Source organism: Psittacula echo, assembly GCF_963264785.1.
Source record: "Psittacula echo genome assembly, chromosome: 24".
In the NCBI taxonomy this organism is placed as follows: Eukaryota; Metazoa; Chordata; class Aves; order Psittaciformes; family Psittacidae; genus Psittacula; species Psittacula echo.
This window is the reverse complement of record NC_137759.1, coordinates 5,933,191-5,960,376: the sequence shown is the minus strand read 5'-3', so window position 1 is coordinate 5,960,376 and position 27,186 is coordinate 5,933,191. Positions and strand designations below refer to the sequence as shown.

General features: G+C 67.2%; 2 protein-coding genes across 2 annotated transcripts; both read right to left on the bottom strand.

Moving 5' to 3' along the window:
- Positions 1-211: 211 nt before the first annotated feature.
- On the bottom strand, positions 212-11,533 carry MIDN (midnolin). Its single transcript, XM_080633915.1, has 8 exons — positions 11,395-11,533; positions 9,252-9,477; positions 8,214-8,301; positions 7,851-7,913; positions 3,020-3,409; positions 2,349-2,481; positions 1,949-2,245; positions 212-707 (listed from the first exon to the last, which is right to left on the bottom strand). The coding sequence occupies exons 2-8, from the start codon at positions 9,467-9,469 to the stop codon at positions 445-447; spliced, it is 1,452 nt and encodes a 483-aa protein (XP_080490041.1). The 5' UTR covers positions 9,470-9,477; positions 11,395-11,533; the 3' UTR covers positions 212-444.
- A 12,471-nt stretch (positions 11,534-24,004) lies between these two features.
- Positions 24,005-26,609, bottom strand: ATP5F1D (ATP synthase F1 subunit delta). Its single transcript, XM_080634301.1, has 5 exons — positions 26,408-26,609; positions 25,792-25,945; positions 25,369-25,457; positions 24,775-24,902; positions 24,005-24,133 (listed from the first exon to the last, which is right to left on the bottom strand). The coding sequence occupies exons 1-4, from the start codon at positions 26,531-26,533 to the stop codon at positions 24,780-24,782; spliced, it is 492 nt and encodes a 163-aa protein (XP_080490427.1). The 5' UTR covers positions 26,534-26,609; the 3' UTR covers positions 24,005-24,133; positions 24,775-24,779.
- Positions 26,610-27,186: the final 577 nt, after the last annotated feature.

Sequence of the window (27,186 nt, the reverse complement as noted above, 5' to 3'; positions counted from 1 at the left end):
GACTTCATCTCCTCCTGCCTGCACCAGGGGCAGGGGGACACGCTGGGGGGGGGCCGGAGCCCACCCCGCTGCATCCCTCTTCACAGCAAAGCAGCAGCTTTGATATCCCCCGAGGACCACCCCCCACCCCCGGGTGCCAGGACCCCCCGCTCCCGGCCAGGGAGGATGCGGGATGAGGCAGCGGCTCCTGCCTGCACTCCCCCATCTCCCCAACCCCAGCCAAACCAGGGGGTGAAGCAGCCCTAGACCCCCCCCACCAACAATGAAACGCTTCCCTGGCACGGGCAGGGTCGGCCCCGAGGCGTCCGGTCGCAGGAGATGGCAAATCTAGAGGAGATCTGGCCCATGACAACAGAAATGACACCACCGCCGGCCGGGGCAGCGGGAGCATCCCCCCCGCCGCCGGCAGAGTCCGCGGCCCCGGGACCCCCCCGGGGTACGGCTCTATGCTACGACAAACTCTGATTTCATGTCTGCCTTGACCTCTGGCTTCCAAACCGAGTCCTCGAAGTCCAGGTCCAGGCTGCCCTCGCTGGAGACGCTGCTGTTGCTGTTGGTGCGGCTGGACTTGCGGTTGGGCAGCCAGTGGTAAGGGGCCCGCGCGTCCCTCCGCGCCTTCCTGCGCAGCCGCTTCTGCTGCATCAGCAGCTGCAGCCGCTCCACCTTGCAGCGCGTCGCCCGGTTCTCTGTCTGCCGCAAGCGGTCCCCTGCACCGGCAAAGATGGGGGGGTTATGGGGGGGCTGCCCTGCACCCCCCAACCCAGCATCCTATGGATGCGCACACAACCATCATCCAGCCCCCTAAAGCAGGGTCCTACCCTAAGCCCATGGGACAGGCAGCACCGGGCTGGTCCCCAGTGGGGAGAAGCCCCTCCGTGTGGTGCTGTGCCAAGGGGGGGGCTGCCTCTCCAGCACAGCCTGGCACAGCAGCCGGTGCAGGCCTGGCCCTGCTGTGCAGTGTGGGAGGACGAGCAATTGAAGCTCCAGGCGTGGGCTCCAGTGCTGGGGAAAGAGGAAAGAAGGGACCCTGCTCCAGAATAAACTTGGCCGGGAGAGCCCCCAAATGCTGTGGATGCTCCAGCATCACCCACTAGGGCTGTGGGTGGGAACACGCCAAGGGAGGGGGACAGAGCAGGGCACAGGGGGGCAACCCCTCTATAAGGCCAAACAATTCCACCCCAGAGCAGCCAAGGGAGGGTCCTGGTGCAGCAGAGCCACTGGGGCTGGATGCTGGCCAGGGGCTGGTGGGAGGCTTGGGGGCATCTCTTCCCCATCCTGGAGCCAAGGGGGCCAGAGGGGCTCAGGCCAAGTGGGGTGAGCCCAGCGCGGACTTGTCCCTGTGGGGGGGAAGCAGGTTTCTCCCCACTCACACACTGTGCTGTGGGGCAAGGCTCCGGCCATGCCACCAGGAGCTGGCCCGGAGCCACCCTCAGTGGGGGCCTGGACCCCCCTTGGCCAGGAGAGAAGGAAGAGAAAACCCTGAGGGGAGGACAAACCCCCCCCAACACCAGCGGTTGCACCCCAGGACCCCCCAAACCCATCCTCACCCCATCCTGGGGCAGTCGGTTTGCAAAGGGGGGTGGTCGAGGAGCCAGAGCCTGGGTGCCCCCCCCCAAACCCTCTACCATAAGCAGGGACCCTCCCAGTGACCGGGGTGCTGGTGCTGCCTGTAAAACCCTGCAGGGTCAGGCAGGACCAAACCTTCCTCCTCTTTGCAGAGACCCTGCAGACTCCCAGGCCCCCCCCCGGGGCTGGTGCCTTCAATCAGCTGTGCAAGGAGCAGCCAACAACCAGGGTCAAACACACAACCCCCATAGAGGCTGCTGCAGGGAGCGATCCCATGCAAAGGGGGGCAGTTCTGGCCTGGGGGGCTGCAGGGGCTCCTCAACCCCAAAACCCTATGGACAGCAGCCCCATCCCTCGCGAGGCGTGGAGCAGCCGGGCTCACCGCTGGGCTTGCACATCCGGATCTGGCTTTGGCACTGGACGACGGGGTGCAGGGGTGGGGATGCTGCTGCCGCCGGCAGCGGCTCTGAGGTAGTTTTGGTGGCGAGGTCTGGGGAGGCTGGTGGCGAGGAGGAGGAGGAGGAGGAGAACTGCGTCTGGCAGCGGAGCTGCGTCAGGGACTGGGGCATGCCCTGGTAGTGTCGCGTGGCGCTGAGGAGGTCGTTCAGGATCTGCAGGATGGTGCCAATGTCCCTCCGCGGCCGCCCGCTGCTGTCCTGGCAGTTGGGGTGCAAAGTGCCTGCGGGTGGGAAGGGTGGGCATGAGACGAGCCCAAGGACCATGGTGCCCCCCCCCCGCGGCTCAGACCCACACCACCCTCGTGTGCGCTCAGCGCCACACACCGGAGAAGGTCCCTGAGAAGACCCCAGGCGCGTGGTTGACGAAGCTCTCGATGACGGCACCGGGTTTGCGGGATCGGGCTGCGGGCGCAGGGCTGCTGCCCGGGGAGCTGCTGCTGCGGGTGCTGCAGTCGACCTGCACAGATGGGAGACACCGGCTCAGCCTCTGGGCACGCGGATGGGACAACACGGCCCCACGCCAGCCCTTCTGCCCCACACCCCTAAATGGCCAAGTGACCCCCGCAGCAGGCACGGGGCAGCAGGCACGGAGCAGCAGGCACGGAGCAGCAGGCACGGGGCAGCAGGCACGGGGCAGCAGGCACGGGGCAGCAGGCACCACCAGCCCCAATTTCACTGGAGCACAAGGAACTGTGGTTATCTCCCCCCTCCATGCACTGTGATCCCACCCCTGGGGGTCCTGGCAGTCATCTCCCTGCACCAGCTGTGCTGTGCAAGGGGAAAAGGGAAGCAGGAGCACAGAACAGTGACAGGCAGCATCTGAAGATGAGCAGAGCAAAAGCCTGGGGCCCACCCTGTCCCTGAGCATGTTGCAGCCCCTTGCTCCATGCATGGGGAAACCGAGGCAGGGAAGGGCATCGCCACAGCAGTGCCAGGCTGCACAGCTTTGCTCCCCTACCTCAACGGTACCAAGAGCCCCTCCAAAGCAAACTCACCTCTGAGCAGGACGAAACCACGCTGCTGTTCACCGTCTGCGTGCTGGCCCCGTGCGACCGGAACATCCCGGCAGTGACAGGCGCGGCGTGGGGGGTGTTACAGTACATGGGGGGGGCCGGCGCGGCGGGCGCGGGGCTGGGGGCCGGGCTCTGCTGGCATGATGCGGGCACCACGGGGATGCGGGTGAAGCCGGAGCCGGCGCCGCCGTGCAGCGTCCGGCAGTGGGGGCTGCTGGCGGCCCCTGGCTCGCCCCGGCTGGCGATGAGGTGCCGGTGCTGGAGCTGCCCGCTGCTCTGCTGGGCCGCCAGCTGGAGCTGCACGAACATCATGTGGTCCCCCACGCGCAGGGCCAGGGTCAGCGGGGACCGGCCCGACAAGAAGTCGTTGACCTGGGGAGAGAAGGACCCTCATCAGCCCTGGTGCGCAGTGAACCCACGGCACAGACCCCCCTGGTGCTGCCACCCCGGCCCCACGTCCCACATGGATGGGTCATTAGGGCAGCGAAGGGGTGACCCTCTTCCCACAGCCCTTCCCTGAGATCAGCAAGCCCGGCCATTGTCCTTGCATGACCCCAGCACGGTGCCAGCTCCGTCAGCTGATGGTGCCAGGGGGGGATTTTTCTCCCTCTTGCCCTTTATCTCCCAGCACAAAGCACCCGGTGCCCTCCTGGTGAGCCCGCTGCAGGCAGGGACAGGCAGGGGCTGCAGCTGCACCTCCTGGGGCCAGCCCAGAGCTGGTCTGGGGGGAGCTGCACCCCCAGCACAGTGAACAAGCTCCGTGCAGGAAGGATGGGGAGGGGGCAGGCGAGGACATGCCGGGTCCGGGCTGTGCCCACTGCCATGCCTGGAGTCTATGAGGCAGGAAAGGCAAGGGAGGGCAGCACACACCCCCCACACCCCCCTGCTCTCCCCCCAGGGCAGGCCCAGTGCAGCCGCTGCAAGGGCAGGATCTGCCCCTGCCCACCCCAGAGGCCTCGTCACAGGCAGGTGATGGAGCAGCTGCAGCGCAGAGACAAAAGCCGGGCCCTGACCCTGCCCAGGTCGCAGCTGCAGAGGGGGGGCCCCAATCCCCAACACCTGCTCCCCCCCCCCAAGCGGGCATAAATCACTCAACTTCTGTGCCAGGAAAAAGGGGAGCTCCCCCCATGCTGCGGGTGGGGAGGGGGCTGCACCGCTCCCAGCTCCAGGGCCCCACACACGCACAAGCAGGGCTGTGGGCAGGACACCGGGTCACAGCTAATGGGGATGACGCCACCACCGCCACCCCCCCGAGCCGCGCTATTCCAGGGCACAGCAGGCACCGGCTTTCCCAGCCCATCACATGCACGGCTCGGGCACACGTCACAGCCCACCGGCACCGACACCCCCCTGACCCGCATCACCCCTTCCGTGGCCCCTCTGCAGAGCTCAGCCCCCCCCCCCCGGTCCCTGCTCCCCCGCTCCCGCGGAGGCCGCTTCTGAGAAGCCGTGGGAAAAGCAGCTTTAAAAATACCCTGAGCAAAGCCCCGAGCGCGGCAGCGGGGGCTGCAGAGGAAGGGGGGGGCGGGAAGGAGACGCTGCCGCTCTGGACACTGAGGTTACGGGGCGAGGGAGGACGGCGAGCGCAGGAAAGCGTCACCACAGCCCTCATCCTGCCCCACCGGGCACGCTCTGCCTCGGGTCCCCTGCCCGCAGCAGCCTGCGTAGGACACGCGCTCAGCCCCAGCATCCCCTCAAGGCCTCTCAGCATCACCAGTGCATCCGCATGGAGCCCCCACAGGTGGGGACAGGGCACAGGATGGGCAGGGCAGCTCCCATCCTTCCCCTTACTGGGACCCTGAGTGGGGTCTTCTCACAGGCCCCGGGGTCCCATCCCACATGGAGGTGAAGGCAGCGGTGCAGGAGCACCCACAACAGCCCCAGCACCGATCCCAGCACCGGCTGCCCTTGCTCGGTACAGAGGCGCCTGGGGGAGCTCCGCACACCTCCCGGGGCCCCCTGACGTCAGCCAGCACCGGGGCCGCCTCCCTGCTCCATCTGACTCACACCTGCCTGTGCCCTGCCTGACCCCTCGCCAGCATCAGGAGGAACCAGAGCACCCCAAGCCCACACTTCCCAGCAGCACCATAAAGAGCCCCCCCAGCTCCCCACAGGCAGGAGCCGGTTTGGTCCCTGCAGCCCTCCAGGGCTCCCAGCAGCCACCCCACGCCGCTGCCAACCCCCCCCAGCGAAACCCGGCCGCTCCAATGCAAACACGTCCCACCCAGCGCCTGCTCAGCCGCCCACAGCCGCCCGGGGAGGACCCTGTCCCTGCCAGCCCGCTCTGCCACAGGGACCGCCCTGTGAGATGCTTTGGGCCCCCCCAAAGCTTCCATGGCCGGGGGTCCCCCAGGACCCTGCCAAGCCCTTTGGGGGGGGGGGGATGCGGCTGCACCGCACTGGGCTCAGGGCCCACAGGGACAGGGCAAGGGCCTCCCTCCCGGCTGCTTCTGAGAAACGCGGATGACTCAGGGAACGCCGCATTCCTGCCTCACTCCAACGCCTGGCCCCGCGTCACCCCCAGCCCCAGACACCCCCTGGCCCCCCCAGCCCCTGATGGCACCCCCCAAAAGCACAGGCAAGCGGTCCTGCTTCAGCTCCTTACAGATGCAGAGGGGGAAGTCAAGCCCAGACAGAGCATGAGGGGGAAGCAGGAAATAACCCCCCCCCTATGCTCTTGCACTCTCCAGCTGGGCACAGCTGCGGCTGACAACTGGCTCCCACCACCCAGACACTCGTGCTGGGAGGAGCTCCATGGCAAGGAGGGCAGGGGGCCAGAGCCCCTCTGTCACATCCCATGGCTGGGCAGGACGCGTGTCCCCGTCCCCCCTACCCCATCAGGTAGAGCGAGCTGGGGAAGGAAGCGCTGAGGCTGCAGGATCCAGCACCAGCTCCGGCGCTGCGCTGCCGGGGCTCTGGGCACGGCTCCCTGGAAAGCGGGGGCAGCTCCGAGCGTGCCCAGCGGAAGGAAGCGCACGGAGCCCTTCCAGGAAGACCCCGACCCGTCCGGCCGGGGGGGGGGGAGGGACAGGACACACAGCATCCCCATCACCTCCTGCCTGCCCAGCAGCCGCTTCCCCACAGGCACCTGGGTGGGGAGGGGGTGGCAGTGCCCCGGCCCCCCCGCCGCCCCCAGAGGAAGCCGGCGCAGCTCCCCCTGCGCTGCCGGAGGATGCAGGAGGATGCATGACGCAGGCAGCACCGAGCAAAGCATGAATGAGAGGAGTGGTTTCCTGCCCCCCCCCCCCGCCCCCCAGGTGCTGGCGGTTCCTCCTGCACAGCCCCAGCTTCCTGAATCACCCGCCCAGGAGGAACCTGCAGTGGGCAGGAGGCACAGAGCCACTTCCCGCAGCAAACCCGGGCTGCCAGGCCCCCAGCCCAGCCCCAAGGGGAAAACCAGGCAGCATCAACCAACCAGCCTGCAGCCCACAAACCTCTCCTCTGCTGCACTTCCCCTAATGGGAGCCTTGCTGGGCATGATGAGCCCCAACAGATGCAGAGGGTAGCCCCAAAGCCCCTCTGCACTGGGCAGCTCCATGAGTTCCCTGGCCCTGCTGCTGCTCCCCAGGACATCCCACCCCGGTGGGGGGGACTGCAGCTGTTGCAGCCCTGAGGCCAGGATATGCATGGGGACCCCAGGACCCCTTCCATAGCCCTGCACCCCAGTGGGGATGGGCAGCACCCCCTGAGCAAACTGGGCTCCACGGGGGGGAAGGCAGAGGCCAGAGCTGGCACAGGACTCCAGGTCCAAGCTCAAGCCCTTGGCCCACAGCGGGTTAAATCAGCTGCCAAAGTCAAGGGCACCCCGGGCAGCCAAGGTCACCCCGGGCAGCCCTGGCCCTTGCCATGCGCTCACGGGGGCACAGTCATGCCCCTACCAAGACTCCCCTGTGTGGCCCTGGGGGAGCCAGGGCACAGCGCAGGGCTCAGCCCCGGCTCCAAATGCGGGGAAGCAGGTTAAAAAAACCCCATAATTAAGGCGGAAAAGCTGCAGACTTGGCCAGAAAGGAAGGAGCGAGTTCACCAGCAGTGAGAGACGGAAAACAAAGGAGCCAGGGCCTGCGCGGCTGGGGGTAAATTCCACCTTCGCGGCAGGCAGCTGGCGCCTGCGCACGCACCCAGCACTGGGAATGCTTCCTCCCCGCAGGACTCCCCCCCCGTGACACCTCCCGCAGCCACCAAGGAGCTTCCCAGCTCTTCTAAACACAGCCCCGACCCGCACCCCCTCCTTGGCACCCAGCACAAGGCCACCGAGCACCAGAGCACCCCAGCGCGGCACGGCCACCCCCACCCCAAGGACGGCTCCAAGGAGAAGGGGAACAGCCCCCTCTGGGTGCTGGGAGGAGAAGCCAGGCTCTGCAGCCCCACAACCCCCAGTGCAACCCAGCAGCCCCCCCCCAGCGCAGCCCCCCCCCCAGCACAGCCCCCATGGGGCAGGCAACAGCCCTGGCTCTGCAATGGGGGGGGGTCTGCAGCCCCGCACCCGGGAGCAGGGCTCTGTGCTGCCGACCTGCTCTGTGACCTTGAGTGAGTCACTTCACCTCCCAGCGCCGCTGCCCCCCCCAGCTCCCGGCTTGTTTGGGCTGTGAGCGCTGCGGCGTGGGGCCTCCCTGCGCTCAGCGCTGCACAGGATGACGGTGCCCGCCCCGGGCACCACCCTCAGCGCTCCCAACCCCTGCTGAAGGTGAAACCTAAGAGAGCAGGCACTGAACACCAAAGCCTTTTGGGAAGGGAAGACAAGCAGGGTCGCAGCAATCCCCCCACACACACACCCGCCTCTGCCTCCATCATTCCCCGGCATCGAGCCTCTCACCTGAGTTTCAGTTAAGCTTTCCAGGGCTTGCATCACCGACTGCTCTGGCCTGGATGCCTGGGACTGGAAAAAAAAAGGAGGAGGGGGGGGGAAATGAAGATTACAAATGCAGAGAAGGAGGGGGCGTCTGTGCGGCAGGAGGGGAGGGATGACATGTCACTTCCACTATTTCTACACAAGCCCTGAGAAAGCTGTGAAATATTAAACCTGCTGCATGCCCAGCCCAGCGCTGCCTCCTGGGCGAGGGCCGGGGCAGCGGAGCTGCAGGGCTGCCAGCACATCTTCGCCCAGGGCTTTAATAATAGATGGGGATGAGTGGGAGGGAAGGAGAGAAAGAGGGAGCAGCAGGAAAAGGCTGCTTACCATCAAGCCGGCCTCCACGGTGGGCACCAGCGTCAGTTTGCTTCCTTCCACGACCCCCAGATCCTGCAGTTTTCCAGAACTGAGCCGGCTGCAGGACAGAGAAGAATCCAAAAGCAGGGTCAGCGCGGCCTCAACGAGCCCCAGCTACGTGCACCAGCATAGGGGGGGGACATGAGGAGGGACACAAGCTGCAGGCCTGGCTGCTCCCAGGGGACTGAGCCCCTTTCAGCATCCCCACCCCAAGGCAGGAGGAACCCAGCACCACCCTGCCTCGTCCCCAGCTGCCCCCTGCACCCCGGGGGGGCAGCACAGGTGCTGGGGTACCCCTGCTCCATGCACTGTCCTGTAGCAATAGAGCAAGATAGAGCAAAAGAGCTGGTGAGGGACCCGTGGGGCTGTGTGGCACAGGAAACCTGCCCACGGAGGGGGGGTGGAAGCATGGGGTGAGGGTCTCGTGTCCCCCCCCGGACTCGCAGACACATGCAGTGTCCCCGGTCCCCCCCTTCCCTCCCCGGTCCGCGGGAGACTCCGCAAGTTACTCCGGGCCAGGGGCGAGCACAGCACGGGGCCGCCCGCCCCCTACTCGAGCTTTGCTCCCCTCGGGGGGGGGGCCGCGCAGCCCCCTTGGACCTGGCCTCTGGCAGACAAAGGACACCCCCCCCGTCTCCGCGCTGGGGCTTGGGGGGGGGCCGGGCGCCGCCACCGAAGTTGAGCTCAGAACAAAGGGCCGGGCCCCCGCGGGGCACGACCGAGGCCCGCCGCCCACCACGGAGCCCCGGCAAGGGCCGGGCGAGGGGGCGGCAGCCGCGCTCCGGTCCCCGGCCCGACCCGGCGCCTCCCCCCTCCGCCCCGGCCCGCCCCCGCCCTCGGCCCCCCGGGCCGCTCCCCCCACTCGACCCGCGGAGGAATGGGGCCAGGCAAGGGGAAGGGGGGCGGGAGCCTTTGTGCGGTGCCGAGCCTGGTGCGAGGGGCCGCCCCCGCGCCCAGCCCCGCTGCGGGGGGATGGGACCCCAGCGGCCCCCCCCAGCCGAGCCGTACCTCTCTTTGTGCAGCAGAGCCAGCCGCTCCTTGGGCACCTTGAGCCGCTGGGACAGGCGCCTCTTCAGCCCCTCCACCGTCTCCTCGGCGGGCACGGAGAGCTCATAGCGGGTCCCGGTGGTGGTGTTGATGTAGAGGTTCATGGGGGGCTCGTTCGGGACCACCTCGCAGGCGGGGGCCCCGCGGCTGCAGCTCCTGGCACCGGGCTGCGGGTCCATCCGCCGACCTGCGGTGGAGGGGGGAGCGGCGGTCGGTCGGTGCCCGGGGGGCGGCGGAAGCGCGGGGAGGAGGAGGGAGGAAAGGGGGGGGGGGCGGACAAAGGAGGGAGCGGGGCCCGCTCCACCGCACGCCCCGACGGTACCCACGGGAACTCCGGCTGCGCTTCGAGTCCTCCGAGAATAGAGCGGGAGGGGGTGTGGGGGTCGGGGCGCTCCCCGGCGCGGGCTGACAGCGACCGGAGCCCGGAAAACAGCGAAAACGGTTAAAAATTAGAAAAATCCTTAAAAAAAAAACCGGTTCCTCCCGCTCCGGCGGGGATCGGGGGGGGGGGGGCGGGAGGCGGTGGAAGCGGCGCTGCCCTCGCCCGCTGCCTCCTTTCTTTCTGCTCGTCGCTCGCCGTGTGCGGGGTGTCAGGGGGCGGGGAGCGGGCCCGAGGCCGCGGCGAGGGGCGGGTCGGACGCTGCGCTCCCCCCGCGCTCAGGGCCGGACCCGCCGAACCGGCCGCCGCCGCGCTCAGCCGTGGGAGCCGACGGGGGGGGAAGTTACAATGTAGCAACGTCCCGCGGGCGGGGCCTCGCCCTCATTCACTCCGGCTCCTCCGGCGGCCGCAAGCCAATGGGAGAGAGCCGGCAGCATAGACATCCGCGCAGGTAGCCAATGGGAAGCGGGGGAAGCCTCCCCACGTGGCCCGGTGGGAGGGGCGGACCGGCCGGATTCCTCCCGCCCACGCGGGCGCGCGGCTCCGCCCCCTCCACCGCCCCCCCCCCCCCCCCCCCCCCGCGCTCTGCCCCCCCCTCCCCGCGCGCCCTCGCGCCGCGCCTGGAGCCATTCATAATCCCCGCGCACAACAAAGGGCCCCGCGGCCGCACCGGTACCGGTAGCGCCGGGCTCGGCACCGGAGCCCCCCCCGCTTAGCCCGGGAGCGGCCGCGGGAAGCGGAAGGGCTCGGGCTCAGGGTGCGAGGCCCCGCGCCGGGGTGAACGCGGGACACGGGCAGGAGGGGGCCGTTCTCCGCCTCCGCACCGGAGGAGGCAGCGGCGGGAGGCGAAAGCCCGCGGGGCCGGGAGAGAGCCGGACCCCCATCCCGCCCCCCCCGGGAGCCGAGTGACGCGGGGACACCGAGGCGGAAAGGGCGGGGGAGGGGGACACGCACAGTCACCCGCGGCCGGTCACACCCGCCCGGTCACACGCACACGCCCGGTCACCTCCCGGTGACGCCGTTACAGCCACAGCGAACCGCCCCAACGCGGGGCTCAGCCCCATGCTCCCCCCCCCCGAACCCGCAGCAGGGAATCAGCGGCCCCGGTCCGGGGGCTGGACCCGGCACCCGCAGCCCCAGGGCCGGCGCCTCGCCTGGGGGGGGGCTATGAGTCAGCAAAGCGCGGGCGCCCTCTGCCGGCTCCGCCGCGTCTCCTGTGCCCGGGGGGGCCGCTGAGCCGTGGCCGAGGCGCCGGGGGGGCCCGGTTACGGTGTCCCCGGGGCCGCTGCCCACCCGCCGGTACGGAGCGAACCTACCCGGGCAGCCACCTGGGCACACCGGGGGTGAGGGGCCGCTTGCCAGGACGCGGCGGGGGCTCAGTGGGGCGTCCCGGTGCCGCGCTCAGGGTCTCCAGCAGCCGGAGCGAGGGTCCCCGGCCCCGCTGCCCGTGCCATGGGGATTGGAAAGGCTCGAGAGAGCGGGGATACGGAGGGTCCCGGCGGGTGGGAAGCGCGCCCGGCACCCGAGCGAGCGGGTTCCGCCGTGCGTCCCCACAGGAGCCTCCAGGCTCGGGGAAGCGGGACCACCCCGCCTGCCCTGGGGAAAGTGCGTGAGCGCAACCCGCTCTGCGGAACCCCACAGGCCGCGGACCCCCCTCCACGTAATCCGCCACCCGGTCCCGGGACCCCTCGAGGGCCCCTCCCGCCCGCAGCCAGCCCCACTCACCGAGCCCTGAGCGCTGCCCCGCCGTTCCCCGGAGCGCAGCGGCCTCTGGCAGCAGGAGGGAGAAGGAGACCCCGAATACTTCCCGGGGGTCGCGGCGCGGAGCTGTGTCCCCTGCCGAGCGCTGCCTCCGGCCCGAGCGCAACCCTGACTCGGAGCCGCCGGGGAGGTGCCCCAAGTTTTATCCCGCACCGCCCGGGGTGGAGCCTGGTGGGGGCAGGGACCGGCCCTGGCCCCGGCTCCGACGGGACCCGCAGGTGACGCGGCCGCGGCCGCAACCGCTCCCGGGGGGCGCCCCGGTCCCTGCCCTGAGGGTCCCAATCCCTGCTCCCTGTCCCGGGTCCTGCTCCAGGGATCCCGGCTCGGTGTGCCCTGACCCGGTTTCAGCCCGCTGGGGGGGGTCTCAGCCTCTCCTGCGACCCCCGCTCTACCCCTCCGGGGGTCCTCGTCACTGAGGTCAAAGTCAGCCCATGCACAGGGTTGAGCTCTCCTGGGGAGCTGAGCTTCAAAGCAGCTCCCGGTGGAGACTCTCTGATGTCTAATAGCGAGGTTGGGCCATCCCTCCCCTAGGGATTCCCTCTGCCCAACCACCTACTTCACAGCCAGGGCAAGGACTCAGCCCCACAGGACTTTTTGGAGCAGAGGCAGATCACATAGGGCGTGATGTCCTGGTGCCCTGGAGTGGAAGCCACGGGCTGGTTACCCCCCACCCTGGGACAGGGTCTGCCGGGCCAGAGGCTGCCCCAGCCTGCACAGGGAGGATGCTGGTGCTGGGGAGATGCTGGTGACCTCCGGCTGACTCCTCTGGCTCTCCCTCGCAGACAATGCCCTGGCACACCAAGACACAAAGCAGCTGGAGGGGGAATCTGGCAGCCAGTCTGCTGCGAGGAGGGGGCTGCACATCCCCAACCCACGAGGCAGCAGCAAGGGGGACCTGGAGGGAGCCGGGGGGGGTCCTCTTTGCAGCCCCAAAATGCAGCCACTGTTTTCCTCCCAAATGGCCTCCCCTGGGGTCGGTGCAGATCGTGGTAGAACCGTGCCGGGGTGGGGGAGGAGAGCGAGGCCCCTCCATGTGCCAGGAGCTGAGCAGGGATGGGAGGAAGCTCTTGTGGTGCTGTCCACGGCCCCCCGGCCCCCTCTGGGCTCTCAAGGGGGAGATGAGCTCAGGCAGCTCCAGCTCCTGCCATTGTTGTCCCTGGGAGAGGGGCCGGGGCAGGGATGCACCATTGTTCTCGCCGGGAGCTGCGAGCCCTGGGCCTGTGAAGCCACTGCTCCAGGGGCCATGTCCCAGCTTGTGTGTCCCGGGAGGAGCGGGGGCAGCCGGGCCCTGGCCATGGTTCAGTTCTGCACCAGAAGTGAGAAGGCGTCACCCGAGAGCCACCTCCCCAGGGAGCAGGGCCTGGCCAGTAGCACCCTGCTTGCAGCCCTGCAGCCTGGGTCCTGTGGGGAGGGACAAGGGGATGTCACGGCCATGGGGAAGCTGCTCTGGCTCTGGCTATGCCCCAGAGGCATCTCCCCACATCCTCGCAGCCCTGAGGAGCCCCGTTCCCGGTCACCACCCTCCCGCATGGCTCCATCTCCTTCCTGTGAGGAAGCTCATCTCCTCCGGCAATCCCATGACTCCAGGAGCTGGTGCTTTAGGAAGCATGTGCAGATTTCAGTGTGGTTGAAATATCCGGAGCCTCCAGAGACACAAGCTGGGAGATCCCAGGATTCCCAGCAGCCCAGATTTTGTGTGTTTAGTTCATTGTGTTGCCCTGGGAATACATCGTTCAAGATTACAGACAGACTTGGGCATAATTGCAGTGCAGCATCCGAGGCTCTGCCGTCTCCAGAGGGAGCATTCTCCATACCCCGCACAGCTCAGCAGCTTGGGGAGAGCTGATCCAACAAGCAAATACCCCCCCAGATCCAGCTGCAGGTCACAGGAGCGCCCTCAGTCCATGCGGATCAGCCCCACAGTGGCTCACATGAACCAGATGGGCAGCATGGGCACAGGATGGGGCTCACCGAGGGTCCCATAGGGCCACTTCCCATGGGGCCTGCCCAGTGGGCATGTCCCGGTGCAAGGGCAGGCACAGGACAGGACCTTGGGGTCAGCTCCATCACCTTGCTTGGTGCTGCCCCATCCTGCCAGCCCCAGCTTCAGCTGGGAGCCCTGCATCTTTTGGGGGCTGGTTCTTGGAAGTGCTGTCCCTCGAAGGAAGGGAATTCCCAGCCCTCCTTCCGTGGGGAAATCCCCCACCAGCCCCAGGCAGCAGCCTTGCTCTTTTTTTCTCCTTTTCTCTTTTTCCCTTTCCCTTTTGGACTCAATTCCTGGCTGGGTTCACAGCTTTGGCAAACGGGGATTTTATCACAAGTCTCTGCATTCCCCTCACAGGCGCGGGGTCATGGGATTAAGGGCAGAGCTGACGCCAGAGAGGAGGGAACAGGGCGGTTTCTCGCTCCTGCGGCTGCAGACGATGCAGGGCTGCAGCCTTGGGGGACCCGGGTGGGACGGGGACCCTTTTCCTCCCAGACCTCCCCAGGTCCCCATCCCATTCCCGCAGGGACCGGTGGGCACGGTGCGGGCGCTGCCAGCAGCGAATGGGAGCATTCCCACTGGCACGGGGCCAGGGCTTGCACTGGGCACACCCGGCCTCACGGAGCAGCCGAGCGGCTTCACCTCCTCCTGCTGGGACCCCTGAGGCTCCGCTGCGGTGGGGGACACACAGGGATGGGGGTCCCGGCCCCCCGCTCCCTGTACCCCAAGCCCTATGGGCTGAGCAGCTCGGCCTTAGTCACGGTGGTGCGCGGTGACTCACGTGGCCCTGGTGCGCTCAGGTGAGCCATCGCTGCGGTGACTAAGAACCGGTGCTCCCCACCCTCCCGGCACAAACCCCCGCAGCCAGAGCCCCCCATCCCACCGGGCTCAGCGCTGCCTTATGGCTGGTGCTGGGTGTCCTTGGGCAGGATGGCGGTGCCGGTGCTGGTGACGCTGGTGGGGCTGTAAACACCCAGGCGTGTCCTTAGAAACACACAACCGGCTCCATGTGTTTCCCGGCTCTCTGGGATGTGTCCTGCTGGCCCTTGGCACCGTGTCCAGGCGTCGCAGCCTGGGGACACTCCGGCTGTCAGCCCAATGAAGCTGGAGCCAGTGACCCAGCCTTGGCATTGCCTGCCCTGGCTCTAAGGCACCCCCTCTGGGGCTCTGCCCATCACCCTGGCCTCAGGCCTGACGAGCCCCAGAGGTGAAGTCACCCCCAAGGTGTCGGGCAGCCCTGCGGGCAGGGGGGACCCTGGCGCAGTGCAGGACTAAACAGCTCCTGATGGACCCCGGGATGAGCCAGATCCCAGCCCAACAGCACTGGCGCAAGGGGAGTCACCGCAGAGGCTCCCACCTGCAGCCTGGCCCTGGCTCTGGGAAGGATGGCGAATCCCTCCGGATATAGCAGCACCGTGGGCCCAGGTGTGGGGCTGTACTTGGCTCTGCCAGCCCACAGTGAGGCCAGGGCTATTCTGGGCTCCCTGAGCTCATGGTCCCCATCAGGACGCTGAGCTCTCCATCCCCGCTGACGCAGGGTGAGCAGCTCCCTGCCCATGGTTCTGCTGCCTCCCTGACATTCCCTGAAGCTGCCCCCCCGGGCCAGGCAGGAACAGGGATCTGACTCTTCCCCCTCGCAGCACAAGGGCAGGTTGGCCCCAGCCCTGCTCAGCATCCCTGTGCCAGCTCCAGCATCTCCCCTGCCCAGGCTTCAGCCCAAAGCCATGCTGGGTTGAGTGGGGAGAATCCCAGACCCTGGCACCATCACATCCAGCTCTGCCACTGCCCTTTAGCCACCATGGCCCCTGTTCCCCCTCGAGCCCCATCCTGCGCCGCAGCCCATGCAGGAGCCCAGCACTGGCCCCGGTGATTTGGCAATCGCAGCAGTCGCGGGTCAGGAGAGGTCTCGGTGGTTGCATCAGCACCGTGGGTGCACTCCCAGCTCACGGCCACCGATGGGACCCTCCCCTGGGCATGGGCCAGGGTTGAGACCCACCAGTGGGGCAGGACCTGGCTCCTGCTCCTGGGAGCCCTGGAAACCAGCCCTGGCCCCCTGCACTCCTCACTCCCTGCCAGGGAAAGGCCCCTCTGGCTGGATCCAGCCCCGGTCTCAGCTCAGCACCTCGTGGTTGTTTCTCAGATGCTGCAGCATTTCTTGGTTTGCTTGAACTCCCCGGCCGCAGGAGTCAGAGGACAGCTCAGCCTCTTCTTGTTGTTGTTATTATTATTATTGTTATTATTGTTATTATAAATGCTTAAGCAAGTTGCCAGCCCTGGGGAGGGGAAGGACCCAGGATTTCAGTAGCCTCCTTGGGTATATGCGGAACCTTGTTGCCGGGATGACCCAGGCTCATAAATCAGGGGGCAGTAAACCACACCCCATCCCTCCCACTCCATCCCATCCCTCCCACCCCATCCCTCAGCTCCTGCCACTGGGGCAGTTCCTGGTCCAGTCTGGGCGTGAATGGAGCCAAAGCTTCATCCCCTCATCCAGCCTCTGCTGCCATCCCTCTGCTCCCCTCACCCCAAAGCTGCCCCTGCCCTCATCTCACCCCAGCCAGGCCTTGGGTGCAGGGGCTGCCCCCCCGGTATGACCTAGGTTTAGGGAGCACTGACACAATGGGCAGGGTGTCCGCGGTGCCACCGATGCCAGGACCCCATCACACCGGTACCCCGGGGGTCCCACGGCCCGACCCCCCCGCACCCGGACTACGCACCCCACAATCCATCGAGGCCACGCCAGGGTGGGCAGGGCCAGCCTGTCCCGCAGTGCATTGTGGGGGGTGTAGTTCGGCCACCCCACTTTGGGGTGCGCAGGTGGGGGGCAGCATCCTCAGCACCCAACACTCAACCCTGCCCCGTGTCCGGGCAGAGCTCAGCGACCCCTTCCGGCGGGTCCCATGGGGCACGGCTGCCTCATGGGGACACCGAGGCCACCCATGGGTGTCCAACCCCACAGCCCCAGGGCCAGATCCTGCCTGTGCAAGGGGCAGAGCTGCGGCCGTGTGCGATGGATCCTTTGGAGCCCAAACCTGTGCCAAAGGCTGAGGGTGATGCTGGTCCTGGGGCTGGGTGTGGGGTGCCCGGTGCTGGGGGCACGGGGCGGCACGTCCATGCGCTGACACACACGGCGCACACTCAGCACGGCGGCATTCCCGCCCCGCGCCTGCCACTGCTCCACTTGGAGCCGTGTCAGGAATGTGGGAACCTCACCCGCGGGGGGCCTGGTGCCAGCCCAGGGCCGCAGGCACCCCTCTGCCTGGCCTCCCATCACCACCCTGTGGAGCTCAGGGCTGCTGCCAAGGGCTGGTGGGGCGCCTGCAGCCCCACGGTGCAGCGCATGGCACCGGTGCCCACATGGGTGCATGGGCACTGGTGCACACAAGGGTGCATGGGGACACTTACCAGGGCTGGCACCCGCTGCAGCCAGGGAGGAGGAAGAAGAGAGGCCCTGCGGGGGGGTTTGTGCCACAGGGAGCCCCAACCCCGGGCGGGCTGGGGACAGGGGAAGGCGCTTCCTCCCGGCCTCATCCCTGCACACGCATGTGCAACCCCTGCAGCATCAGCCCAGCTGCACGTGCACTCGTGCACACACACACACGCGTGTGCTCACCCTGCTCACAGGCACTGCCACACGCGCTCCCATGTGTGTCACACTGGATGCGGGCTCACGCCGTGCACACACATCCCGTCCCGGGCACGTTCACCCGCTCCCTTCCTGGCTTGGCCGTGCTGCTCTGGCCACGGTTCCTGTTTACGGTGATAGTGCCCGGCATCATCACTGCTGTGGGACACTGAGGCTGCCGCCTTGCCCCGAGCCTGACCCCGGGTCCTGGTGCAGCGTGGGGCGATGGGGCTGGTTCCGGGCTGGTGGCTGCCTGGGGCCACCCCACGGATGTGGGGCTATGGCCTATTCTGGGAATGGCGGCAGGAAATCCTGGTGGGGCAGAGAGCTGAACCCTGAGCGCCACCGGCTCTGCCATGGCTGTGCATGGAGGTGGGGGTGCCCCTGACCTGTGCCTGCACTGGGATGTCCCAGCACCTCAGGCAGGGCTGGCTCTCAGCTCCCTGACTGCCCTGGGATGCTGGAGCAGCCCCTTCCCCATGGGGGATGGAGGGAGATGCTGTGCCCAGGGTTGGGGTGAGTCAGTGTGGAGCGAAGAGCAGCTGGAGGAATCCAGCCCTGGGTCAGACCCACTATGCCGCATTCCCCAGCGCCGAGACACGCTGCAGGGAGCCAGGCTCGGCTCATCCCGGTGCTCTACCCATGGGGAAACTAAGGCACCGGCCAGGGAAGTGACTCACTCTGCACTGTGGCCTTCTAAATGCCCTGCTCTGATTAGATAATGGGCGGAAGGATCAGAGAGAGCGAACAACTCCTCATTAAACCTTTGTCTCCCCATCGCACCTTCAGCTCCAAAGGGAGACCTTGGCCATGCTGAGCTGGCGCTGGCCCTGCCCTGACACACACATGCCGGTGAAGGCAGGAGCCATCCCAGCTTCTCCAGCCCCTCATCCCAGTGATGCTGAGAGCATCCCAGGAGGCAGCCCCACACCATGGGGCTCTGGCACCCACCAGGCTGAGCGGCAGGAACCAGAGCTCCCCGGTTATGCTGGCCGTGGTGATGAGAGCCACAGGCAGTGCCAAGGCTCTCCTGCCCTTCTCTCTCCTATCTCCCCCCTCCCTTGCAGGCAGCCAGAACTCGGCCCTGGGGGGATTGCTCTGGTGAGGCTCACACCAAGGCTGCGATAAGCAGCCAGACAAGGCCAGGGTTTCACAGCAGCCGGCACTGAGCAGCTTCAAGGCTCCAGGGCTGGGGTCAAAGGGAGCAAGGGCTCTGCCGGCAGCTGAGACTGGAGCTCCTGGGTGGAAAATTCCTTCCTGGGGGGGGAACAAATCCCACTCTCCCAGTGCCTGCAGTCCCGGCCTTGCAGCCCCTCACCAGACATACGGCAACGGCACTGCTCCAATGGGAGCCAAGGGTCTCAGGAGCTGCTGGTGCTCGGTGGGGGGGTGCCTGGCTGAACAAGAGCCAGACAAAGAGCAACTCCCCTCATGGTGGACAGGGTCTGTGGGGTGCACAACCCTGCACCCTCTGAGGGTGCAACGCACGCTTGTGCGCACTCGGTGCTCACACATCAGAGGGGCCCCCCGTTGCTTTCCCCACACCTCACAGGACCCCTTGGGGTACCCCTGCTGAGACCGAGGTGTGTGTGTGGGGCTGCAACCAGGCCCCATCTGCCGAGACAGGATGTGGGGCCGGACGGGGGACACAATGTGGGGAAGCAGCGAGGGGCGAGCAGGGCCGGGGCCATCCCGCAGCCGCGGGTCACAGCCCCCGGCGCCGCGGGGAGGGCGGCAGCTCCGGTTCCTCCCGGCCCCACTGGGCGCTCCCCGGCGCCCTGCACCTGCCTGGCCCGGGGGGGCCCTGCCTGCAGCGGCCTGTCCGCGGGCAGCCGGGACGCGATGGAGCTGGTTGTGCCGGGCGCCGGGGTCCGCTCAGCCCACACGGGTGCGGCCGCGCTGGCTGCAGGCAGCGAGGCTCCGCGCCCGGCTGGCCCCGTCTTGCTGGGTGGCAGCGGCTCCCTCCCTCGCTCCGCGCCCCGCGGCGGCCGGCACACCCCGGCATCACGCCCCACAGCAGCTGCCGGCGCTGCCCGGGCAGGGAGGGGGCCGCAGGGCCGCGGCAGAGCCGGCACGGCCAGGTGGGGATGGGGATAGTGGGAAGCCATCATCACCATCACCATCATCATTACCGTCACCATCATCATCACCCATCGCCTACCCTGTGCGTGGCCCCCGCCCTGCGTGGGACCCCACAGGGGCACGTGGTGGCCCCAGGCCATGGAGGGGGGAGCGGATGGGGTTGGGCTCAGCAGCTGCTTGGGATGTACCCTGCGGGGCCGCGGCGCACAATGACCCCATTGAGGTCCGGTGGGGCGGCCCCAAGGTGGTGGTGGTGATGGAAGTGACTCCAGTGTCAGACCAGGCATTAATCCCTGCTATTTATACCCAATAAGGGGCGTCCGGTCAGCGCACAGGCAGCCTTCGAGGGAGCAGGGGTGAAAGTGCTGCCCTCTCCTCCTCCCCACCGCATGCCGGGGCATCCCGGAGGGCAGCCGGCCCCGGCCTCCCCAGCTTCCCCTCCCCACTGCTGGCCTCAGCCTGGCGCCGGCCCTGCCAGGAAGAGCCCCACCGCCGGGCCCAGCTGCAGCCGGTTCCTCCCGGCCAGGAACCGGGGAGCCCCCGGCTGTGGCTGGCAACGGGAACCGAGCAGCCCCTGGAGCCCCGGGGCCCGCGGGGGCTCACAGCGGGAAGCTGGGTGCTGGGTGCCGGGATCCAGCCAAGAACTCCTTGGGAACCTCCCAGCTTTACCAAGGGCGAAGTCCCGGCACATCAAAGGCAGGCGGGGGCAGGGGGAACCGGGTCAGGAGCCTTTGGTCCCCGCTCCGCCGCCGCACGCTACTCCCACCGCGCCGTGCCAGGGTCCGGTGCCCGCGCACCTGGGTGCGGGGCTGTGCACCCCCCCCGCCGTGGCACCGGGCCCGGCGCTGTGGCAACCGCCACCGGCTCCGGAGGTGTTCTCTGCACCAGGGCTGCCGTGGGAACCTGGACAGGAGCCACCTCGTTCCGCTCGGGCTCCCTGGGCCGCCTCTGTAGCCGGCGTCGGGCTCGGCTGCCAGCGCCTCCTCCCGGCCTCTCCCTGCCCCGCACGGGTCGTGCCCCTGGGAGGGGGCTTCGCTCGGGCCCCCAGCACGGCCCCTGTGGCCCCATCCATGCGCCCTGCGGCTTTGGGCTGGCTCCAGAGAAGCCAAACACGAGCGGTCACTGAAGCATCCGCAGCTCTGAGGCATCCACAGCCCCTGGGAACAACGCGCTGCCCCATTGCCCCTGCAGCTCCCAGGGGGGTCACCCACAGCAGCAGCGCCCCGGAGCAGCACACGGCAGGGTCCGCAGTTCCTATGTCCCATCCTTGCTCTCCCCAGCCTCCAAGTGGTTTCCCCCCCAATCCGTGCCTCAGTTTCCCCACGAGAGAACCCACCCCAGGCCAAGGGTTTGCCGCGCTCGCCAGCACAGCGCTGCGGGGCTGTTGGCCCGGGAGCTGCATGACAAGCACCATCGTGCTGGCTACAACACCCGCCCTGCACAGCGCCCGGCGGCACCCGCTCCTGTGCCCGGGTTTTGGGGTGAGGCCGATGGGGCAATGGCTCCCCACGGCTCCACCGCCATCTGCCGGCAAATCACCCCGGAACGGGCCGGATCCTGCCCGTGCTGTGCCCCGAGCCCCTGCTCCTGCTCCTGCCCGCGGGCATTTTCCCTGAGCGGGGCCACGTGTGTGGGAAGGCGGCGGAAAAGGAGCATTTTCCAGTGCTGGAAACTGAGAGGAAAAAGGTTGCAGGATGGAAGGAGTAACGCAGCGCGGGTTAATCATTACAGCAGCGCTCCCCCCTGCTGAAGGAAGTTACCAGGATACGGCCTTTGAGCCACCCAAGGGCAACGTGGCCCAACCAAGGACACGGCCAGGCTCGTGCTGAGCCCATGCTGGGATGGGGCCGTGGCAGCAGCCCACGGCCATGGGAGCGAGGGAGGGGTCCTTGGAGCCACGTCTGCACCCGCAGCGCTTTGGCAGGGACAAGGCAGAGCGCTGGCAACGCAGGCACCGAGGACGTGGGGCAATTGCAGGGTGGCTGCAAGGGGCCGGGCAGGATCCTGAGCACCAAGGGTTTGGACAGGGAAAGGGGCGGCTCTGCGGGGTGAGTCAGTGCAGGCGGGAGCTAGGGGAATCCTGGGGTTTGGGGGCTGCATTTCCTGCAGAGAGGCGGGAGCTCAAACCCTTCCCCTGCATTCGGGACCTGGGTGGGACGCTGGGAATTCCGAGAGGCCGAGCACGGGGAGGGGACACCAGCACCGGGACATTGGGGCTGGCAGAGCCCGGCTCCTCTCGGAAATCAGCCCCCGAGAGGAGAGGCACCGCTGGCGGGAACGGGGATGCTTCACTTTCCGAGCGCTCCCGGCCCCGCTCCCCACCCTCCCTCTGGCAGCAGGAGATGGAAGTCATGGGCGAAAGCCCTCGGTGGAAAGGAAGGAGGAGGGCGACGCAGCCGTGTTCCCGGCAGCCCTTCCCTTCTCGATGCTAACGCTTCCCAATCACGCCCACCGCACCCCGCGGCAGCTGAAAGCCGCAGGCAAACAGACCCCAGGCTCCATGTGGTAACTCCACCGCCTGCGCCGATGCTGCCGGCCCCGTGTCCCCCCTGCCCGGAGCAGGGACCAAGGTGCAGGAGCAAGGTGGTGCCCCAGCAGCCCAAAAAGCAGTGGGGAAAGACCTTCAGGTGCTGCTGCAGACAGAGGCCGTGGTCCCCAAGTGCCAGCACTGCAGGGACAGCCCCGCTGCCTCCCGGAGCCACGCTGGTCTGGGGAGGAGAGGAGGGAGGATTCACCCCTTGAATCACATCACATCAGGGTACAGGCATGGGCGCACCGGGGCTTGACCCCCACATCCCTGCTGGCAGCACCGACACCGGATCGTGGTGGCCCAGGGAGCAGGGAAGGGTTCGCCCCCGGTTCAACCACACTTCTCCTGCGCCGAGTCAGAGCCCGTCCTCGTGGTATCCAGCAAGACGTGACTGACGGCGGCTCTCGGCGTGGGCAGAGGGAGCCGGAGCCCAGCGCGGCGCCGGGGGAGGAGCAGAGCGCTGCTGCTCTCCAGAGCCAGATAACGAGAGCGATGGGAAGGGACCGGTGAGGGGCTCGGGGCTGAGGCTGTATCGGGGTGACTGGGATGTAAAGGGGGCTGTGGGAGAGCACAGGGAATGTCCCCTGCACTCCCAAAGCGCAGCTCAACACAAATCAGGCTCACAAGCATTGCCCAGTGCTGCTCCTGTCCTGCCTCGGTGGCAAGGGGGTCAGAAAAGCCCCTTCCCCACAGCTTGAAGGCAGAACCCCTGCCTACGGGGAGCAGGGATGCGAGGCGAGCTGTGGGGGGGGTCCTCGCTGCTCCCCCCAAACTACAAGTCCCAGGAGACATCGCTCTGAGAGAGCCTTGCCAAGGGTACCCTGCGAGGGGCAGGACCAGGTCCCCACCGGGTCCCCACTGGTCCCTGTCCCCCCGTGCTGGCAGGAGGCAGCGGAAAGAGCTGGTGAGAGGCCGCTGACGGAGCCACTGTTTTTTCCCATCCTAAAAATAGCCGCTGGCCGTTTCCCCAGTTCCCGGCCTCGCCAACGCTCTTCCATCAGCTGAAACCCCCCCAAACCAGGCACTTTCCGTCAGCGCCGGGGGAGGCACCCGCACGCCGCAAATAGAACCCAGGGACAGAGGCGAGCGGGAGGCAGCGGAAGCGGGAGCAAAGAGCCTGTCCCCAGTTATTCCCGCGACGTTTTAATTAGCACCCGCGCCGACTCGGAGGCTTTGCTTATGCACGGAGCAACGCACGACCTTTAAAAGAGAAGGAAGAGGAGGGGAAGAAACAGGCACCGGAGCAGCTCAGGAGCTGGGAAGTCGGCTGAGCTTCAAATAGCCTCAGCGTCAGGCACTCGGCGGCTTTTAATGAGCCACAGTGAGAGATTTAACAGCACAGGCGCTATTTTTGATCACTTGGGAGCGGGGGGAGAGAAAGACGGAGCAGAGAGGAGGAGGCAGCCAAGATGACATCCTGGGTGGCAGCACCCGGAATAGCCATGTCCAGGAGCACGGGAGGACGGACCTGCTGCCCTCTGCGGAGCGGCTGCGGACACCGGGAAGCCAAAGTGTGTTCCCTGCAGGCGCTGGAACGCTGCAGGGATTAGAGCAGGGTGAGGGACCCTGTGTGCCCAGCAGAGCCCGCACTGGGGTCTGCACTGCAGAGGGAACCCGGAACCCCTACGGGGAGCCCAGCGCCGGGTGTGGAACCTCACAGCAGCCGGTGCTGTTGGCAAGACCCCATCCTGGGCACCTGGCACAGGCAGAACCAGCTCCTCACTGAAGCCCACTCATCCCATGGAGCCATACGGGTGAGCTGGCCACAGCCATGCAAGCACTGCCTCCCTCCTCTGGGCTGCTACCAGCCCCCCACCACGCACAGATGTGGGGAAAGCCTCCCACCACGCTCAGCATCTGCTTCCCTCCCTGCACCCAGCCTGTTTCTGAGGAGTGGGAGCAGATTTCCCCTGCTCTGTGTGCCACACGCACGGTGGAGATGCAGCGCAGGGGAACGGGATCAAGCCTGGGCAGCTGCTGTCCAGCTGCAAGCAGCACCATGATGAAACAGCCCAGAAACACGAATTCCTGTGGCAACGGAGCTGGGTCACGGAGCAAAAGCCGGATGGTGCAGGAAGACTCTGGCACAGACCTGCATGGCCCCATGGATGCTGCCTCCTCCTCCTCCTGCTGCTGTAATCCCGCTGTCCAGGTGGATTATTTGAGGTGGAGGTAGCTGACAGCACAAGCAGAGGGGTATAAAATCAGCCTGACAACCTCCCGCAGGTGAATCTCCCATGAATGGGAATGCAGCTGCACCGCAGCACGGGGCAGGAGCCAGCGCTGAGCACGCAGCCACTGGAGCAGTACGAGCTGCAACTCGCATCTCAGAAGAAGGTGAAACGCTACAAGATGGGATTACGTTTCCTTTTAATGGATCAGAGCGTTCTGTCCGCCTCTGTCTGTCCCAAACCATCTGTACAATACGGCAGCCAGAACAAGCGGGGCAGTCTGGGCCTTCTCTACATCCACAGGGGAATTCCTGCAAAACAGAGAAGTGGGATCGGTTTTAAGGTGGGTTCTGATCCAAGGGCTCTTAAACCACTGCCAGTAACCAAGAGGCAGGGGCTCTCCCAGACCTCTCCTAGGCCAGAGCAGAGGAAGCAGAGAACTGAACCTGCTCCCTGCAGAGCCCCTTGGAGCAGCTCCTGGTGCCTCACCAGCCAGGCACAGCCCTGCAGCCTCCCAACTGCCAGCACAGGGGAAGAGGAAGGATAAGGCACCATAAAGGAAAAGGGGCCTGGCCCTGCTACCCCAAGACAGAAGCTGTTTGTTTGCAGTGGAAGGGAGCACACACAGGGCAGAGGCCGCCTGTTGGTCTCCCTCCGGGGCCTCAGGCATCAGCCTGCCCCTGAGCTGCCCTTCCCAGCGGTGACCTGGAGGCCGCAGTGAGGCCCCAGCAGCCTCCCCTGACATCAGGCTGAACCCTGAGGCCTCCCCAGCGCTGCACCGGGGCTGTTCTGGGCAGGGTGAGCCCCATGGAGCTGACACCCACAGCAAAGGGCAGCTCTGCTGTCACTGCTCCCCAGACCCAGCTGCTGTGAGAGGAAGCTCCCTCTGGGCAGCACCGGAGCACAGGAACTGGTCTGCAGAGATCCCAGCCAGGACACCGGTGACACTGACCTGAGTTACTCCAGGGCTTTTACAAGGGCTTCATTCGCTTCTACTTTGATCTGAGCTTCTGCTTTAGCTGCTTCATCGGATGCTGCAGCCATCTCTGAAACAGCCTTCTCCAGGTTTGATTTTGCAGTCTGAACACAAAAGCACAAGGAATGTGTCATGCAAAGACCACAGCAGGACAAGAGGCTTGTCCTACAGAGCCCTACTAGCCCCATGCAGGGGCCCCACAGACCCTGGGCTGCCTGCAGATACCTTATCAACAGGCCCTGCAGGGGAAAAGCTGGTTTAGAGACTAAAGAGGGTTGGGGAGGGGCAAGATCAGCATCTGTGTGAGGGAGGGAAGTGGCCTGGGCAAGGGGTAATGACTGCACAGCTTCCTCTCCCCACAGCCTGTGGGGAGTTCACCAGGAGGAGCCCCTTTGATGCGGATGAGTGGGCGATGGGGAAGCAGGGGAGGGGGTGAAGGCGCAGCCCTGGCTCCGGGCGTGCTCTCCACAGCCACAGGAAGCTCCTGAGACAACCACCACCAACACAGGGAGAGAAATCCCCCCTGGAGGGAGCCCGGCTGCCGGCGCCTGCCCGACAGAGGCCACTCACAGCCAGGTCCAACATGTCCATGGTCACCGCCTCCTCTGCCAGCACCTGCACCGTGGAGTCCGCGTGGACCGTGACGGAGCCGCTGCTCACTGCGGAGGCACAAGAGCAGCACCGGGTCAGGCAGCGCTGCCCCACGGGCCTCCTTTGGGATCACACCACAGGACAGCATCGGGAAGCTCATCCCAGAACCTCCACGATCCCAAAGCCTGACACCCTCCTGCCGCACCTCCCCAGGTCCCTTGGGGACTCTTTTCCTACTGGAAGGAAAAGATGCCCCTAGAGAGGGTGACCAGAACTGAAAACACCTGAACCCAGGCAATGGCCTCACACTGAGCCCCATCTCCCAGGGCAGATCCTGACCCTGGCAAAGCAGAAGCGCACCAGGGCACCCCTTGATGGGCAGAGCTCCCCAGCATCACTCACCGAAGTACTTGGTGGCTGTGCCATCCTCAGCGTGGACGGTCACCACCCCCGGCTTGAGGACCTGCAGGGTGGGGACATGCGAGGCCAGGATGCCGAAGGAGCCGGTCAGCGTGGGCACATCCACCTGCTTCACGTTGGCCCCGTTGTAGAACACCTGAACACGGGAGAGCAGAGCGGGTGGGAACCGGGAATGGAGGGGAAGGACGGAGATGACTCCCGCGACTCTGGGTGTTGAGGGATGCGGGGGGCAGCGTTAACACCGGGACAGAGCAGGGCTGGATCCTAGCAACAGAGCAGGGAAGGAGACTCCAAGGCCGGCGATGGGGGGGGTGGCACACGGAGACGTGAAGCCGGGAGCGGGCGAGAGGCGGCGGGAGCAGCCCGGCAGGAGCGGAGGGAGCCGCTGCCGCCACCGCTCCGATGGCAGCGGGTGCCGCAGTCCCCGCAGCGCGGCCCGCACCGTGCCCGGGCCCCGCAGCCCCCGCCGCCTGCGGCAGTGCCTCACACCCGGGAGCGGCTCCGGGAGAGGAGCGGAGCGAGACCGAGCCCCCGCGGGCCCCGGGTGCTGCCGAGGTCAGGGCCAAGGTCGGTGCCGGCGCGGCGGGGCCCGCGGTACCTGTGTGGGCGAGGCGAAGGTGAAGGCCATGGGCACGGGCCCGGCCGCGGGCTCCGCGTACCCGCGGGCTCGGGGCAGCGCCGGGCGGGCGGCGAGCAGCGGGGCGAGGCGGCGGGCGGCCAACATGGCGGCGGCGGCGGGCACGGGCGGGCGGCGGGGCACGGGGCACGTGACGCCGAGCGCGGATCCCGGCGTGCTCCGCGCCGCGGACTACACCGTCCGTGGGGCGCTGCTCGCCGCCCGGAAGTGACCGCACGGGGCGGGCAGCGGAGCATCATGGGATTTGTAGTTCCGGGGCCCGCTGTTGGAGGCCGGGTGGGAGATCCTGAACGGAATCACCCGGAACCCCCTGTGCCAGAGAGAGACCCGCCCGGGCCGGCAGGGGGCTGTGCGGGCAGGGCACGGGTACAGGCAGGGCTCCGGTACAGACAAGGCTGGTACAGGCAGGGCTCCGGTACAGGCAGGGCTCGGGTACAGGCAGGGCTTCGGGTACAGGCAGGGCTTCGGGTACAGGCAGGGCTCCGGTACAGACAAGGCTGGTACAGGCAGGCCTCCGGTACAGGCAGGGCTCCGGGTACAGGCAGGGCTCCGGGTACAGGCAGGGCTCCGAGTACGGGCAGGGCTCCGGGTACGGGCAGGGCTCTGGTACAGGCAGGGCTGGTACAGGCAGGGCTGGTACAGGCAGGGCTCTGGGTACAGGCAGGGCTGGTACAGGGAGGGCTCCGGTATAGGCAGGGCTCTGGGTACAGGCAGGGCTGGTACAGGGAGGGCTCCAGTAC